The sequence below is a fragment of the Galeopterus variegatus genome, unplaced genomic scaffold (genome assembly GCF_000696425.1).
Source record: "Galeopterus variegatus unplaced genomic scaffold, G_variegatus-3.0.2 Scaffold171, whole genome shotgun sequence".
Classification (NCBI taxonomy): domain Eukaryota; kingdom Metazoa; phylum Chordata; class Mammalia; order Dermoptera; family Cynocephalidae; genus Galeopterus; species Galeopterus variegatus.
The window spans coordinates 435,738-452,067 of NW_007726282.1; the positions used below are offsets into that span (position 1 = coordinate 435,738).

The 16,330-nt window shown below is 53.1% G+C and overlaps 1 protein-coding gene and 1 long non-coding RNA gene across 2 annotated transcripts in view; one reads left to right on the forward strand and one right to left on the reverse strand.

Moving 5' to 3' along the window:
- Positions 1 to 9,189: 9,189 nt before the first annotated feature.
- Positions 9,190 to 10,827, reverse strand: LOC103581243. Its single transcript, XR_549637.1, has 2 exons — positions 10,743 to 10,827; positions 9,190 to 9,941 (listed from the first exon to the last, which is right to left on the reverse strand). It is a non-coding gene; the product is annotated as an uncharacterized LOC103581243 (long non-coding RNA).
- Positions 10,828 to 15,888: 5,061 nt separating this feature from the next.
- SIK1 (salt-inducible kinase 1) overlaps positions 15,889 to 16,330 on the forward strand; it is a 12,623-nt gene continuing 12,181 nt past the window's right edge. The window contains exon 1 of the mRNA XM_008563220.1: positions 15,889 to 16,176. Within this exon, the coding sequence (XP_008561442.1) occupies positions 15,889 to 16,176 (288 nt within the window). The remainder of the gene's footprint in view (positions 16,177 to 16,330) is intronic.

The following is a 16,330-nucleotide window of genomic DNA, read 5'->3' on the forward strand; positions in this document are numbered from 1 at the left end:
CAGTTGACCCTTTCCTGAGGGGACCATTCCACTGAGGTTGGGCTACAGCCTCCCCTGGGCCATCGCATCTCTGGCTGGCAGCCTGGGGTTGGGTGGACATGGGTCCTTTGTACTGGCCTTTCTGGACCTGCAGGTCCAAGACCCCCACGCTGGGGGTGGCCAGGCCTCACCCCAGCCCCTTTTGCCGTGACAAGGGGATTGTGCTGTGCCCAGTGAGTCCTCGTCCTAACTGGCCTCAGGTTCCTGGTCCTCCTGGTAGGAGACACATCCAGCAGGCCTGAAGCAGCCTCCTGTGCGCTAGAACAGCCGTATTTACACAGGAGTCAGCTCACGGGGATGTGCCTGGCAGAACCTCTGTCACACCAGCCAGCGGGGCCTGTGGCCAGTGCTTGATGCTGGGAAGGGAAGTTGGTGGGGTGCTCTGCAGAGGGCTACGCTGGGGGTTGTGAGCAGGGCTATGTGGGGGCATGGGGTATGCGGGGGGCTTGCTAGAGGAAGCAGCAGAGTGCACGCGCGTGTGTGTGTGCACAAGTTCACGCCTGGGATGCGTGTGTGCCTGTGCTTGTGCATGGTTGGGAGTCTGAACGTGTGTGTGTGAGGGGCATGACTGTGGGGGTGACAGTGTGCTGGGGTCTGGTGTTGGGTCCGTATCAACCATAGTCACCCCAATGGGCTTATAAGCTTTTTTTCTGATTTGTAGAGTTTTTTGAAAAGTCTGTGAAGAAGAAATTAAACCACATTTACTGAATACAATAAAATTACAGGAAAGCAGGATTGTCCCCAGATCACAAACACCTGGACTCTGAGTTGCTGCTCTGTGACAGCTCAGCCCCAGACAAATCACACAGTAAGGGTATCCATGCCCAGCCCCCTGCCCTGTCTCCTGCTCCCCTGCAAGATGAAATAGGTGACCCCCACAAGGTGGCCTTAAGAGGCCATCAGGCACTCGGAAGCTATGCTTTGGGGTCCATTTTCCAGCTCCCTGGGGTTGCAAGGCTTGGTGGCTTTGTGCTGTAGGCACAGCTCCTGTGGCTATACTGGTGACAGTGCCCTGGTGGCAGCCATCCGTGCCAGCATCTTCCCAGGAGGCCAGAGACAGCCCGATCATCAGCCTGGCCCACGATACATCCCTCCCCACTCCATGTCCCGGAGCAGCTCTGCCCTGCTCCCCACCTATCTGCCCTGGGACCCTGAGCGGGTCCTGCTGCTGAAAGGTGGTGCCAGGGGCCCTGCAAGTGGGCTGCAGAGAGGACGGGCAGGCTAGAGGGGGCAGCAGAGGAAGCCCCGTCCAAGTGAGCTGGGGGCGTCTCCATGGCTCACCACCCAAAGTGTCTGGACTAGTGCTTCCCGTGGGGGCGCTGGTGCCAGAGGGAGAGGGTGTCTGAGCCGGCTATACTGCTGCGTTTTCTGGGGAGCCTCCACAGGGATGGAAACGTCCAGCATGCTCAGCCTCTGGATGTACCTTCTACTAATACAAAGTTCAAGTAAACAGTGCCTGACCCACGCCCTCCATGTGCACCTCAGCTGGGTAGGGTTGGGTTAAGCCATCTACCTGCTCTTCCAGGACAGAACACATTCCAGCCCTGTGCAGTGTGACTCACTCCTAGGCTCCCTACAAACCGTCTGCAGCAGTCCTGGGGTCCAAGAGGCTCTGGCCAGGGCTGAGAGTGAAGAGGAGAGCACACACATGCACATGCACACTCACGCACACACAAGCACACATGCACCCATGAGCTCACACTCACGTGTGCGCACACACCTGGCTAAGCAAACACGTGCACACAAGCAAGCACGCATGCCATGCACAAACACACACTCATGCCTGCACCACACGTGTGCATAAAGCAAACGTGCATGCAGGAAAGCACTCACACATGTGTGCCCAAGCAAACACACATACTGTATGTACCAGCATGTAAGCGACACTCACACAACGCTATGTATTACGATGTCCTGTGGAACTGGGGACGTTGGGGAAGGTGACTTTTTCTGGTTGCCCTTTCTAACTTGACCCTCTCCCAGTTGTTCACACCCCTGTTCCCGACCCCAGACCCTCCAAGTCACCTTCCAGGTGCTGCTGTCAGCCCTGACACCTCCTTCCTGGGCAAGGGGCTGGGAGGGGGATGGGCTTGGCTTGAAGCCAGAGCCGGCTGGCCCCAAGGTACACATCCTCCTGGGGGAGTGGGGAGTGGCACTGTCAGGCAGTAATGTGTAACCCTGTGACCCCCACCCCCTGTTGCTCTCCCAGCCTGCAGGCTGTGCAGAAATGAACGTGTCCCTGTTCATTCTGTTTGTCTTTAGTTCACAGCCCAATCAGAAGGTTAACGAGTTCCAAGTTATATTCCTTATCACGTTTTAACAATCGAGTGAGGACTTGAAACCTGCACCTGGATGGGTGCCCTTGGCGTTCTGTTCCAGCCGCTGTAACACAATGCTAACTCTCACTGCCCAGCCAGTCTTTTATGAGGTGCAGCAATGGTTTCTTTGCTTTAGCATTCACCTGTGACGTCTGTACTAATCATGAGAAGCCTTTAAATGCCAAGTCACTTACTGAAGTCCTAGGCACAGTTTTTTCTCTTCCCTCAATGGTGCTGCTCACACCCAGAGAATGTGACCTGATAAAATGCCCTGATCGCACATGACCATGCAAGGGTGCTACGTGGCAAGGGTGCCATCATAAAGACATAGTGCACATGACAGCATTTGGCCTCCGTGAGAAATCCCACAAAGACAAACTAAGGAAAAATATGTGTAAGAAAGATGTGAAAGGCTAATATCCTTAATATACAAAGAGTTCTCAGAATAAATAAAAAAGCATTTATCCTGCCCAGACAGCTTTTGATTTTGCTCACCCAAAGGAGTCTGTGGCTCCTTCATTTGGTGACAGCTTCCAGCAACCACCCTTCTCTCACCCTTAGTCTGGATAATTTGGGTGGGTTGACTTGTACCTCACCTCTAGAGGTAAAACATATAACATAAACCTGGCCACTGAAGGGCCTCCCTGGGACACTGCTGGAATTACTGAGAAAAAGACATGCTCTCTCTGCAGGTTGTGAAGTTGGTTAGAAGTCAGCCCCCTGCCCTAGTTCATTGTGTGCTGCTCTAACAGCATACCACAGACTTGGAAATTTATAATGAACAGAAATTTATTGGCTCATGATTCTGGAGCCTGGAAAGTCCAAGACTGAGGTGCTGGCATCTGGTGAGGACCTGCTTGCTGGGTCACCCCATGGTGGAAGGCAGAAGGGTGAGGGGGCGGGGGAGAGAGAGAGAACAAGGAGGGCTGAGTCGTCCTTTCATAAGGAACCCGCTCCTGTGACAGTGACACCAATTCGTTCATGAAGGTGGTGCCCCCATGACCCAAACACCTCCCATTATGCCCCACCCCCCAATACCTCCACGTTGGGGATCAAGTTTCTGACACATGAACTTTGGAGGACACATTCAAACCACAGCACCATCTTTGCTACAAAATGGAATTAGACTGCATGAAAACAAAGTCTGAGCTGAGCTAAGATGGTGAAAGGTGGAAAAGAACAGGCAAGCGTTAAATGAGCACCGGCTGTAGCCCAGCCCGGAGCCTACTGCACTCTGAGCCTTTTAATTGTCAACCACGAACTTTCCTTGTAGTGCAAACCAGTGTGCGTTGCACTCAGCTGCTCACAACCCAGGGAACCTCAGCTGAGGCTCACTAACAGAAAACGGCAGAAAATAGGAACTGCTGCTCAGAAGAAACACAAATGGCCAATAAACATGAAAACAAAAATCAATCTTAGAAAGGAAATTTGAGGATTACACATTAAATGAACACATGCCACGATGGTTGAATTGTGTCCCTCCCAAGAGATGTGTTGAATCCTAACCCCCAGAACGTGACCTTATTTGGAAATAAGGTCATTGCAGTTGTAATTAGCTGTGACAAAGTCATACTAGATTAGGGCGGGCCCAAAATCCAAAATGACCAGTGTCCTTATAAGAAGAGAGAGACAGGGAAAAGATGGCCACGTGATCACGGAGGCAGAGGCTGGAGCGAGGGATCTAGAAGCCGAGGAACGACAGGCATTTCTGAGAACCTCCAGGAGCTGGAAGAAGCATGAAACAAATTTGCCCTGGAGCCTCAGGAGGGGCGTGGAGACTTCACTTCACACTCCGGCTCCAGCACTGGGAGGGATGAGTGTGTGTGGTCTGAAGCCACCCAGATTTTGGTGCTGTGTTGAGGTAGCCCTATGAAACTCACACCAAAACCATTTTCCACTTCGGAATTTAGTAAAATATTTTTAAAATGAAAATTCTTTTATGTTGGCACGATTTAGGCCAGGAGTGTCCTAGCAGTTTGGTGACATATATCAAAGGCTTCCAAAGAACTTGGTAATTCCATTTTTAAGGCTTTATTCTAAGGAAATAGTTTATGCAGAAATCAAGAGTTTTGGAAAAGATGCTTATAATAACATTTTTTATAACGTAGAAACAACTGTCTAAAAGTGGGAGAAATGTTAAATAAATGTTAGACAATAAAGTATGAGGCATTAAAATAATTAAAATAATATATGACACAAGGAATCCTCTTTCCCTAAATAGAAAAACAGAATATTAAGTTGTTCATATAAGGTACAATCCAAATTTATTTTTAAAAGATCTACAATGTATATTTATATAACTGGAAAAAAACACACCAAAATATTAATGGTGGTGATATCTGAGTGGTAAAATTGTGGATTATCTTAACTTTATTACTTACTTCTTATGTATTATTAATCATGTCTATTTGTTATAATAGTCATATATTCAATTTTATCATCAGGAAAAAAATTTTAAAATTCCATATGGCTTAGTGGGCACTAACCTTTGTTTGAAACTATCATAGAAGAAACAGTCTTTGAAAATCTAAAATGTCATAATAATGCCCAACAAAGACTGACAAACTCACAGCATATATGAAGTAATAAAACAATTTAAATTTGGTAGCACAGTTCTAATTAAGGGACATAGCGTTTCTACGTGACCTCCAGAGAGCAAACACACAGCCTCTCCCTAAAGCCTTGTGGGGCTTGGCCTCGCCTAGAGAGCATCACAGCCCAGGTTCAGTAAATTGTGACATTTTCTTCTGCTGTGACTCCCTGCACCTCCCCCTTCATTGTTGCGTCTCTCCTTTCTCGGTTTCTCTGCACGATCTGTGAGTGCCTGCTTGAGTCAGAAGGGACAATTACACATGGAGAACACCTGGGTCCAGGAAGGTTGAGTGACTGGCTCCAGGTCACCCAGCAGGTTGGGGACAGTCAGGAGAGAAGCTGGGATTTGCCAGCCTCTCTCAGGTCACTCTGTGAGGCTCATGAGGGAGACACATGGAATAAAGAGCCACCCCTCCCTGGAGAAGCAGCCCCCACCCCATCGTCCAGGGTCAGAGATGTACTTAGCCAAGCCCTCTGACATCACCTTCCAGCCCCCTATGAAATCTGCGTGGAAAAACCCCTCAGAGAAAAGTGTGTGTTTACATCAGAGGCAGGGCTAGGTTTTAATGATCCACTTTCTGCGCCCTCTCCACAGGCAGCCAGAAACTTTGCCAGTGCGGGTGGGGCCCATCTAGAAGGGGGTGGGCTGCCGCCTGGGCACGGCAGAGTTGCCTGTGACCCACCTGGGGCCCTGAGGTCAACTAACACTGCTGGAGCCTCCAAATCCCAGTAACTGCTTCTGCCCTTGTGGCAAGGACTCTGTCCCCAGGCTGCAGGCCACGCCTGGAGAAGTTCTGGTTCTTGCCCAGGCCCTCCAGCTGCAGTTACGGTGCTGGTCCAGCGTGCCCCTGCTGCTCCCCAGGACCATCCTGCCTGCCCTGCCAGGGGCCTGGCTTTGGCTGGGGCTGGGTGAGGCCGTCAGGTGTCCAGGCCCCCAAGCTACTGGGACAGCTCCTGTTATCAGTGAAGTCTGAGGCCCTTGGGGGCTTGCCCCCAGGGTGTCACCAAAGTGGGCGCAGAGCCCTGAGCTGAGCCACATGTGTGCATGGGTGCGCACGCACACTCTTCTGTCCACCCCTGTGAGCGTGCGTGTGCAGGTGCACGCCTGAGACACGCCTGTAATCTGGGGAGGAGGAGAGCACTTTGTGTCTATCTGTACTGCTTGATTCTGCACGAGAATGTGTTTATGTGTTACAGGCGTAATTAAAATAGAAGTAAAAGGCTGTTTCTCAAAGCCTGGGCCTCTGGTTGGCCCTCCCACAGGTAGTGGCCTTTCCGCAGGCTGTACTGTGAGTGGCAGCCCAAGCCTTGGTGGGGAGAACCTGCTTCCCAAGTGCCAGGACATGGCACAGGGCAGGGCCAGGGAGGGTGGCAGCCCCCTCCACAGAACATGTTGGTTTAGGGGAGGCTTACGCTGGGGAGAAGGATGTTGTGGGATGGGAAAGCCGATGTGTCCTCCTGCTGCCGCAAGGCTCCTGGAGAGCCTGGAATCAACTCTACAGATGCGGTGCTAGGCTCAGAGCTGCAGGGCACGGAGCCACAACCCGCTGGCAGCCAGCAAGGCCCCTGTGCTGGGCCGACCTCTGTGCCAGAGGCCACCTCTGGTTTCCAAGGATGGGGAAAGGGGCTACTGGGAATCTTGTGGCACTTTTGGTTCTTGCTGGGCTCTTGGACCTGGATTTTTTAAAAATTTATTTTTACTATAGTAAAATACACATAACATAAAGTGTACCATTTTAATCATTTTCAAGTGCACAGTTCAGGGACATGAAGTACAGCCACACTGTTGTGCGGCCCTTGCCACCATCCATCTCCAGAACTTTTTCACTTCCCAGAGTGAAGCTCTGTCCCCATTAAACACTCACTCCCCACCCCCTCCCCAGGCCCTGGCACCTGCCCTTCCACAGTCTGCGTCTATGGATTGGACAACTCCTGGTGCCTCTGTAAGTGGAATACTATAGCATTTGTCCTTTTGTGACGGGCTCATTTCACTTAGCATGATGTCCTCAAGGTCCATCCACATTGTAGTGTGTCAGAATCTCCTGCCTTTTCTGAAGCTGAATGATCTTCCATCGTGAGGGTGTTTTGTGTCTCCACTCTCCCGTCCACGAGTGCAGGGCTATCCCCAGCTTCTGGCTCCTGTAGCTCACCGTGACATTTCACAGTCCCACCTGCAGCGCACGAGGGTTCTGACCTCTCTACATCCTCGCTGACACTTGTTTTTTTCTGTTTTGTTTTGATAACAGCCGTCCTAGTCCTTGCGTTTTAAAGATGGCGATGAGGCTGTTGGTGGGGCTCCAGGAACAGAGGAGATGTCACCTGCTCTCCCAGAACCAGGCCCGGCCCCATCTGTCCCCGCTTCCCTGTCAGCTCAGGGGGCTTCTGACCCTAAGCCCCACTCCTCCACCCCCAGCTGCTCCTCTGCGGAGTGGGGAGAATGTGTCCCGGGGAGTTCAGGGACCAGGGCACTGCCCCACTGTCCCACCCCATCCCAGGTGTGAGCGTGGAAGTCTACCATTTAGCTACACACCCTGCAACCATCTGTGTGTGTGTCAGTAAGTCAACAAATAAACGAATGGGACAAACAAGCTTGAGGCCCCACCCTCTGGTGGCCCCAGGAAGCCAGCCAGTCTGTAACCCCACCAGGGGTCTGAGCTCTTCAGATGCGAGGGGCCAGGACATTCCGAGGCTGTTGCCCCAGCCTGTCTTGTTACCCTCAGCTGAGAGGAGAACTAAAGAAGGCAGCCAGAAGAGCCGGCTGGGTTTAGGGCAGGATAAGCGCTGAGGGGGGCCCTGAGACCTGCAGCCTCCACCCGGGGAAGGCATCCTTGGGGACGCCTGGCAGGTAGAGGCAGGGTCCCCTTTCTCCAAGGTGAAGTTTGATTTGAATGAGCTGGTTCCCACTTCAAAGTGTGGGACTGTGGCCTCGGGTAAACACAATTGTCCTGTTCAGGCTCCTTCTTGCCCCAAGCTGACAGTTTGACCCTCTGATGTGCCTTTTCTCCCACGTTTTCCAGGAGACTTGCTTTGTGATGACGTGGCTGGCAGATCCGGGATCGAGACTGGATGCCCGGGGAGGGCACAGCCCCCCGATCCTTCATCCTGGAGGAATCCCATGAGCAGGGCCAGCTTCCAAGGGACTTTTGTTCCTGGGACCCACGTGTCTCCTCGCTCGTCTTCCTCCCCTTCTCTTACCTGGTTTTGGGGCAGAGTGTGGGAGAGTGTCCAGACCCAAAATGAAGCAACCCTCAGTGATTGCGGTCATGGTCAGGCCTGGGGGCTGCTGCAGAGCCGTCCCTGGCTGCTCAGACCCAGTCTGGGACACTGTGGGAGTCATGGGGGAGCGGCTGGACGGACTGAGTGGACAGTGCCGGGGGAGGGGGACATGTGTGTGGCAGCCCCCATCCCAAGACACCAGCCTCCAGGGACACTCGATTGCCCAATTCCTAATGCCCTGGGATTCTCTGTGAGTGGGGGAGCCCAGAGGAGGGGATCCCTGGAGCTGAGCAGATGGGGAGCAGGCATGGTCAGGGTGGGTGGGGGCTGGGAGGGGACACCTCAGCTTGCTCACTCCTCTGTGTGTCCCCCAGCTGTGTGACAGCCATGCTCCCAGCTTGCCTGTGAAGTCCTGCTCATCTGCACATCACCCTGAATGACTGCTCCTACTGCTCCCACCTGACATGCTGTCTTCCGTTTCTGGGAAGCTTCTTCCTCACCCCCACGGCCTCTGCAAGTTAGACATCCCTGTGCTACCAGTGTTTCTGCAAATTCTGTCACTGCACGTGCCTGTTATTCTCAGATTGCCCATCCAGCAGTCTTTCCCAAGCCTCTCCCGATCGGTGCACCTCACCCTACTCAATGCTTATGTCAGGCTGAAGAGTGTCTCCCCAAGATCCACATCCACCTACAACCTCAGAATGGTACCTTATTTGGAAATAGGATCTTTGAAGATGTAATTAGTTAAATTCAGATGAGGTCAGACTGGATTAGGGTGGAGAAGGCCATTTGGAGACAGACACAGCCCGGAGTGATGTGTCCATAGGCCAAGGGGCACAAGGGATCTCTGACAGCACTAGACACCGACAGAGAGAGGCACGGGACTTCTCCCCAGAGCCCTCTGCAGGACCGCAGCCCTGCCGACATGAGTTTGGACCTCTGGCCTCCAGAATGATGAGGAGTAAATTTCTATTGTTCAAGCCCCCCAGTTTGTTTTGGCAGCCCTATGAAACCAATACAAGAATGAATCAAATATTGATTTAATCTGAGTTTTGTTTTGTTTTTAACTGCATAGCAGGTGGTTTCTCCTATTTCTCCCTAAACCAATCAAGCTTTGTTTAAAAAAAAAAAAACTCAACACCCCCTCCCCCACAGGCCAATGAGCATTCCGTCTGCACAGGACATGGGGAGTAGATGGAGGCCAGCATGGGTCACGGGCCTTCCTGCACTGGGGCCTTCTTGGAAGCCACCTCATGTGCACCTCGCACCAACTGGAGGGTGCTGGTGCTGGGCTGTCGCTAAAGAAACAGAGACCAGGTTGGTGATGTGACCGCCCAGCGGTGGCCAGCAGGGACAGCCAAGCTGGGCTGTGAGTCTAAAGCCCACTGTCCCTCCACTCCCCAGGCTGCAGCTGGCCGCCCCAGGGCCTGAGCTGGCTCCAGACCATTGCAGTGGCTATGAGGGAAGAAGGAATCTTTCAACTTAAACACCAGAATCAGCCCGGGAAGCTGCAGTGTTGGCCAGGCATGGACTGAGGAGGATTTTCCCTGAGAGAACCCCCGGGCTCCCTCTGTCCGGGTGTAATGATGAAGTGGGCTGGGAACACCCAGGCTTCCAGGTGCTTCCTCTTTTTCTAAGAGCTTGAACTTCTTTTGGATTCTGTGTTATAGATCATATGACATCACATCATTCTCTGACATCTTGGTTTGCTGTCCGGATATCACCGACGGGACACCAAGGGTGGCCGTCCACCAGCCACACACTTGCACACAGATTCTGAGAGAAGAAAGCCCAACTGGTCTGGGACCCGAGGCGCCTGGGGTCCCAGTCCTGCTGGCCCAGGTCCTGAAACTGCTCGCTGACTTTGGATCTGTGGTTTATTTGTGAGAAGACAGTTTGGAAACTTCCTTTCAGGCCTTGGGGTGACCCAGAGATTCCTGGCCCTAAGGAAGGGACACACAGACCTTCTTCCTGGCCCAGTGGGCCTGGGAGGCTCTGCCCAGTTTCTAACCTTCACCCGCCCTGAGTCGCTGCATAACCAGCAGTGTGGCACCAGGAGAGCATGCTGTTTTCCCACCCAACTTGCTCTTTCTGGCCTAACAGGGACCACAGTGGAAATGCCAGCATGACAATGGGGTGCTACTGCTACTGGACTTTGTCCCACTCCGTTCCATGCTCTCATCTTTGCATGGCTCATTGGTCGTCACTGTGAGGTGGCATTGCAGAGTGCTCGGTCTGGGGACTAGTTTACAGCCATTTGTATCAGCTGATGCCAGTGACGTCTTTGTCTCCTCATGTCATAAGTGAAAATGTTCTCTTTCTAAGCAAACAACAACAACAATACCCCAAACCACGGAAACCAGGTCAGACAGAATGAAAACCCCTTGCAGGCTGTGCTGACAAAGCCGGATGCGGCCCGCTGAGAAGCCGAGGCCTTCTCCACAGTCAGAGGCCTCCACGTTGCCTTGGCAACCCCAACCCGCGCTCCCCCACCACTGCGGCCCCCACGTCCTGCAGACAGCCAGAGCCCACCAGTCCTGGGAGGTGTCTGAGGGCCTCCGTTTATGAGATTCCTACCTGCAGCTCTGCTCTGGGCCCCCAGGGCCACCCTCCTCCTTGAGGCTGTGCCCTCCTGAGGGGGCTGGGCCAGACATCCAGTCTCGATCCCGGATCTGCCAGCCACGTCATCACAAAACAAGTCTCCTGGAAAATGTGGGAGAAAAGGCGCATCAGAGGGTCAAACTGTCAGCTTGGGGCAAGGAGGGGCCTGAACAGGACAATTGTGTTCACCCGAGGCCACAGTCCCAGGCTGTGTCATACCCACTCAAAGAGGCCCCTAATCCCCGCGATGAAAAGACAGAGGAGCTGCCTCAACACCGCCATGGGGCTGTTCCACAGGGACGGCACATCCGCCTGCACGGCAGAATTCTAGGCAGACAATAAAAGTCATGATTCTGATGACTGTTCTGGATGCAGCCAGACACTTCCTACACTGGGCTGGTGAGAATCGAAGGCTATAAATCGCACACTGAAGGGTCCAATATGATTTTTATAAAAAGGCTAGGTGGGAAGACATCAAACTGTCAACAGCATTACTGGTGATTTTTGTTTTCATCTTTACATATTTCTATATTTTCTAAATTTTCTCCTGAACATTTTCTGTTAATTTTTATACTTAGAAAAACACCATGCTTTATAAGAAAAAAAAACAGTCTACTGAGGGAGCATTTCATCTTGTTCCAACCTGAAGTAACTGAAACCGGAATCCATTCAGAAGCCCAGGAGAGAGCTGGTGTCCCAGCCTCTTGGTCACTGTCCCTCCTCTGCCCACTGTGGGAAACTGTCCCTGGACAGGCAAATGCTCCCCTCTCCCCACACTCCTCTGGGCCTGGCTGCTCAGGGCTGTGAGATGTCACAGGGGAAATGCCCCAAGTTCCCAAGCATGGCCTACCAGCCGTGGCCCCCACGTCTCCGCTGCCCACCCCCCTCCCTGTCCTCTCCCTTCTTCCCCAGCTTGGGGGCCAGGCCCAGCTCTAGCTCCACTGCTGGGCAAACACCCCCAGCTCCCTGCCCTTCTTCCCGTCATCCTCGGGGGCAACACCCTGTCCTTGGGGAAGCCCAGGAACCCTACAGCTGCCCATCAAGCGCCTCTGGAGAAAAGTCACAATCGTTGGGCAAAGCTGCATATTTCCACCATGTTCACCTTTCCAGTCTCGGAGCTTGTCCTGACCTCCTCTCCCTCCTCTTCTTCCCCCTCAGCAGAGAACCTCTGCCCAGAGCTCCCAGAGGGCGGATGCAAAGGCTGCCTCTGCCCTGTGACGCACCTTGTCTGCTCCTCTGCCTCGGAAGCAGCTCCCGTCGAAGGCCACCTTCCCACCACCTGACTTACCTTCTTCCTGTCGTCACTTCCCTCTGGAGGCATCTTACCCGTCGTACTGTATCTTCATGGTCTATCTCCTTAGCCAGAATGATCATCGATCCTCGGGAGAAGGCGTGTCTTATTGTGTCCCCCCTGCTGTGTCCACCTTGACCCGAGCAGCATGTCTGTCTGTCTCCATGTCATGCAGACTCTGGGTCATGCTTACCACATTCACTTGCACAGTTCTTGCAAACAGTAGAAATACATATTTTTTTGAATGAGTGAATAGTAACAAAAAAAGAGATAGCATACCGTGCTCAATGCCAGTGGATCACCTGGAGACAATGACATGAGAGCCACTTAGAAGTTCAATGCCTCCAAGAGGAGTCTGAGGCTTTGTGCTGCCCTTGCAGAAAGCCCAGAATAGAGTGCATGGCTGACGCTCCACAGCCCTGCACCGGGGCTCCGGTGCTGGCCTCTGCCTGGGGCCAGAGCATCCCGGAGGCCGTTGCTCTGACACGTACAAGGAGTCAGAACTCTGCTCCCCAATTACTTGGTACCTCCAACAAAATGGTGGGAAGCCGTGGCATTTGCAATGTGGTTTCTGTCCACCTGAGGGGAGATGGATGGGGTTTACTCCAGAGACACCAGTAAGACAGGTGACCCCCGACCAGGTGTTTCATACTGCTGTTCTTAAGCGAGCCCCCAGTAAGTACTGACGCTGCTGTTCTGGGCCCTTGCTGACTCACGGATGTTGGCCCCACCTTGCGCCCCCCCACCTTGCCTCAACCCAGCAGCCACATCGGAACTTCTCACTAGTAACAGAGACAGAACGGGAACTAGAAACCCTAGAGATCCGGAGATGGAAGGGCCCATGGGTCCACAAATGGCACATGAATGGCACTGGTGTGTGTGTAAAAGCCCAATTTGTCTCAGTTCTGTTCTGCCCACCCTAGGCTGCCTCTCCAGAGCCCCCATCTACCACCCGCCATCTCAATATCCCCAACCCCAGGATTCCTTGTTGCCTTGGGTCCCTCCACCTCTGCTCCCTGTTGGGTGAGGGTCCTGGCTTGCTTTGCTGGTTTGAGGAGGGTGGGCACCTGCTGAAGCATCCATGAGGCAAACGCTTCCTGGGAGTGGTGGCGTAGGCAGTTGTATTAGTCTGTTTCTGTTGCTTATCACAAGATACCTGGAACTGGGCAATGTGTAAGAAAACAAAATTTATTGCTCACAGTTTCAGAAGCTGGGACACCCAAAGTCCAGGGAACACTTATAGTGAGGGCCTTCTTTGCTGGTGACTTTGGCGACGCAGAGTCTTGCACGGTGAAAGTGGCAGAGCAGAGAGAGACCAACCTCCTCATCCACTCTCTTTTTAAAGCCACCAGAACCACTCCCGTTATTCCAGGAATGGATCAATCCACACTTAGGCACAGTCTTCACAATCCAATTACGAGGCCCTACCTTTCAACTACCACAATAGATTTCTCACCCTCTTAACACCGTCACAGTGGGGACCAAGCCTCCAAAACATTAAACTTTGGGGGGATACAATTCAATCCATAATATTAGCAGTGATGCCCTCGAAGGGCGGAACAACGGTGGTCTCTGGATCAGCCTGCTTTCTGTGAGCTCCTGACTTAACCTGTGAGCGCTGGGGCCATCCACAGGGGCTGAGGATGCTTTCCTCCCAGCTGCCCTTCCCAGGCCAGGGCAGTAACTCCCAGCCTCAGTGCACACACGTCTGTTTGTCGAGAGTGCCAAATACAAGGGGCAAGACCATCCAAGGCCTGCGCCCGAGGCCCTGAGTAGGACGCTGCTGCTATGGTTGATCTTATTTTCTGACCTGAAATCATGAAGCTAAAGCCTTAAAAACAACAACAACAAATGAAACAAAGCCAGGAGGACAGAGAAGGGTCTTACGCATCTAGGAGGGGGTGTCATGAAAGAAAAGCACTTGTCATATGCCCAGTGTCACAGAAGCCATCTTGGAAAGGTGCTACCACCCAGTCCCCTTTAGCCACAGAGGGGGCACTGGGGACTGGGAGGGCACACACATCCATTAGTATAAATGCTGCTTTCAAGCTCCACTCTCTGCATTTATTGATTTATTTGGAGAATTTTATGACATGCCCATGGCCAGTGCCTCGCAGAGCTAGAACTATAAATATTAAAGAGACCCACCTCCTCTTGATGGGGTTTCCAGTCTCAAGATCTAAAAACAATAAGATGAACTCCACAAACACTGTAATTATAAGACAGGCTTACAAAAGTCCAGTTGGGAAAGAAAATTGACTGTTTCCCCCAAACCTGCAATGATATACAAAAAAAAAAAAAAAAGTATCATTCTTGCAGACTTTGAGACTGAGAGCATTTCTCCCACTGTGTTAGGTGAAGAATCCCCCAAATCATTTGCTGACATCCACAGAAGCACATGCTATGTGTCTTTTCCCCTCATAGTGTGTGCAAAGCATGCAAGACTAGAAAGTGGGAAAGAAACTAAGGATTCTGCAAGGAAATTCAGCCTCCAGGGGCCAAAGACATAAACAGCGACCCCAGGCACGGGGAAACAGAGGCTGGTAGAAGACAAATGCTCAGACTTACTCACGAGGGTGCCAGGAGGAACCCGACTGGGGAGGGGCTGGCGAGAGACAACAGCCCTTCTGAGGTCGGCCCTTGCCTCTGCTCTTCCTGCCTTTCCCTACAGAGCTAGTGCCTCATCCATGAGGCTGGGGAAGGGAAGACCATATGGCCATTGTTGGCACAGGGCTGTTCAGGGGCTTGGAAGCTCAGGAGGGATTGGGGGTGGGGGCCAAGTACACGTGGGTCCAGGGAAGGTCTTTGGGAAGGCAGAGACCTTCAACTCTTTCGGCTGTAGTTTTTATTTGGTACTGAGGAAATTTTCCAAATAGCCAGCCAGCTGTTTGCAAACACCTAAGAGCTTCTGAAAGACTCTGGCTAGGCCTGGGGCTGGGTAGGTGGATGGGAAGGGGTGGAGAAGCCGGCCTTTCTGAGTGTTGTATTTGATTCCAGGGGAAAGATTTTAAGTCACAGAATCAGGGACCAAATGATGAGTGTGATCAGACTCCTGGTTTCTTCCGTTTTCATGGAGCTCTCCTAGGATCAGATCAGCAGGGTGCTGGGACTCCCAGAAGTGGAGAAAAGCAGTTGCAACCTGTTCAGCTGGAAGGAACTAAAAATATTGCTCCAAATTCTTGGTGTGTAAACCTGGGACAAATAAACAGAGCACTTTGAAAAACTAAGGAAAACTTTAGGACTATTAGTTTCCTTGAAAGCCTTTCAAAACAAACCGACCCGAAAACAACACCCGGGGGGTGATCGGGAAATATCTGCCAGGCTGCAATCATGCACCAGGAAAAGCAGCACGTCCATCTCCTCCCGCAGTCCCGGCGCGGGCTGGCGCTCCAGGCGTCTGCAGCGCAGGGAAGCTTCTGGCCAGAAGGGTTCCAAGTTCTGCAGAAATTTCCCTCCATTCTTGCTCCCCACCCGCTTCTATTAAGTAGTATTTTTATTTAACACGAGGAAAAATGATTCTAGGCTAGATGCAGAATTTAAATCCCAAACTCCTGCCTTTATAATGTTAAAAAATAAAAGATCACCCGCCCATACCCTTTGCGTTCCCTTTAGAGAAGGTCTTATTTCCTGATGCGGCAGGAGCGGGGGGGCACGCAGCAGGCGCGCACGGGGGCCGGGCCCGGGCCTCGCAGAAGACAGGCGCCCCTGCCCCGCGGGCTGTAGCTCTGCGGCCCCGGGGAGAGAGCGGGGCTGGGAGCCCGCGGAGTCCCCAGGCCTGGGGGGGGGGGGGGGGGCTCTGGCCGCTGTGGACCCCGCGCATCCTTTGCCTGTATGCGTCCAGTGCACCTGCCGTGCGCCGCGATCCACGAGGCGGCTGCGGGACCAGCGTGCCGTGACCGGACTGCCAGGGCCCCCTCCGATGCGCGGCTGGGGGCTTCCCGGAGATGCTGGCCACGTTTTCCCACGTTTTCGGTCTCTAGCTTGCGAAGCACTGGAGATTTTCGCACAACTAACGCAGCCGACGCTGGGCTGCCCCAAGTTCCTCGGGGCAAGTTCTGTTCCGCAGGGTCCAGCCCGGCCCAGGGGCGCGCCTCGCGCGGCACCCCCGTGCCCCTGCAGGTGAGCCCCTTCCTGCGAGTCCTTGAAACCCCAGATCTCCGCAGCGCGTCCCCGGAGAGGAAACCGGGCCTCGGCCCTCTCCACCCGGGGGATTCCGTTCGCGCCCGCGGGGCCCAGGGAGGCGAGGGGCGCGCGCCGAGGGCCGGGCCGGCCG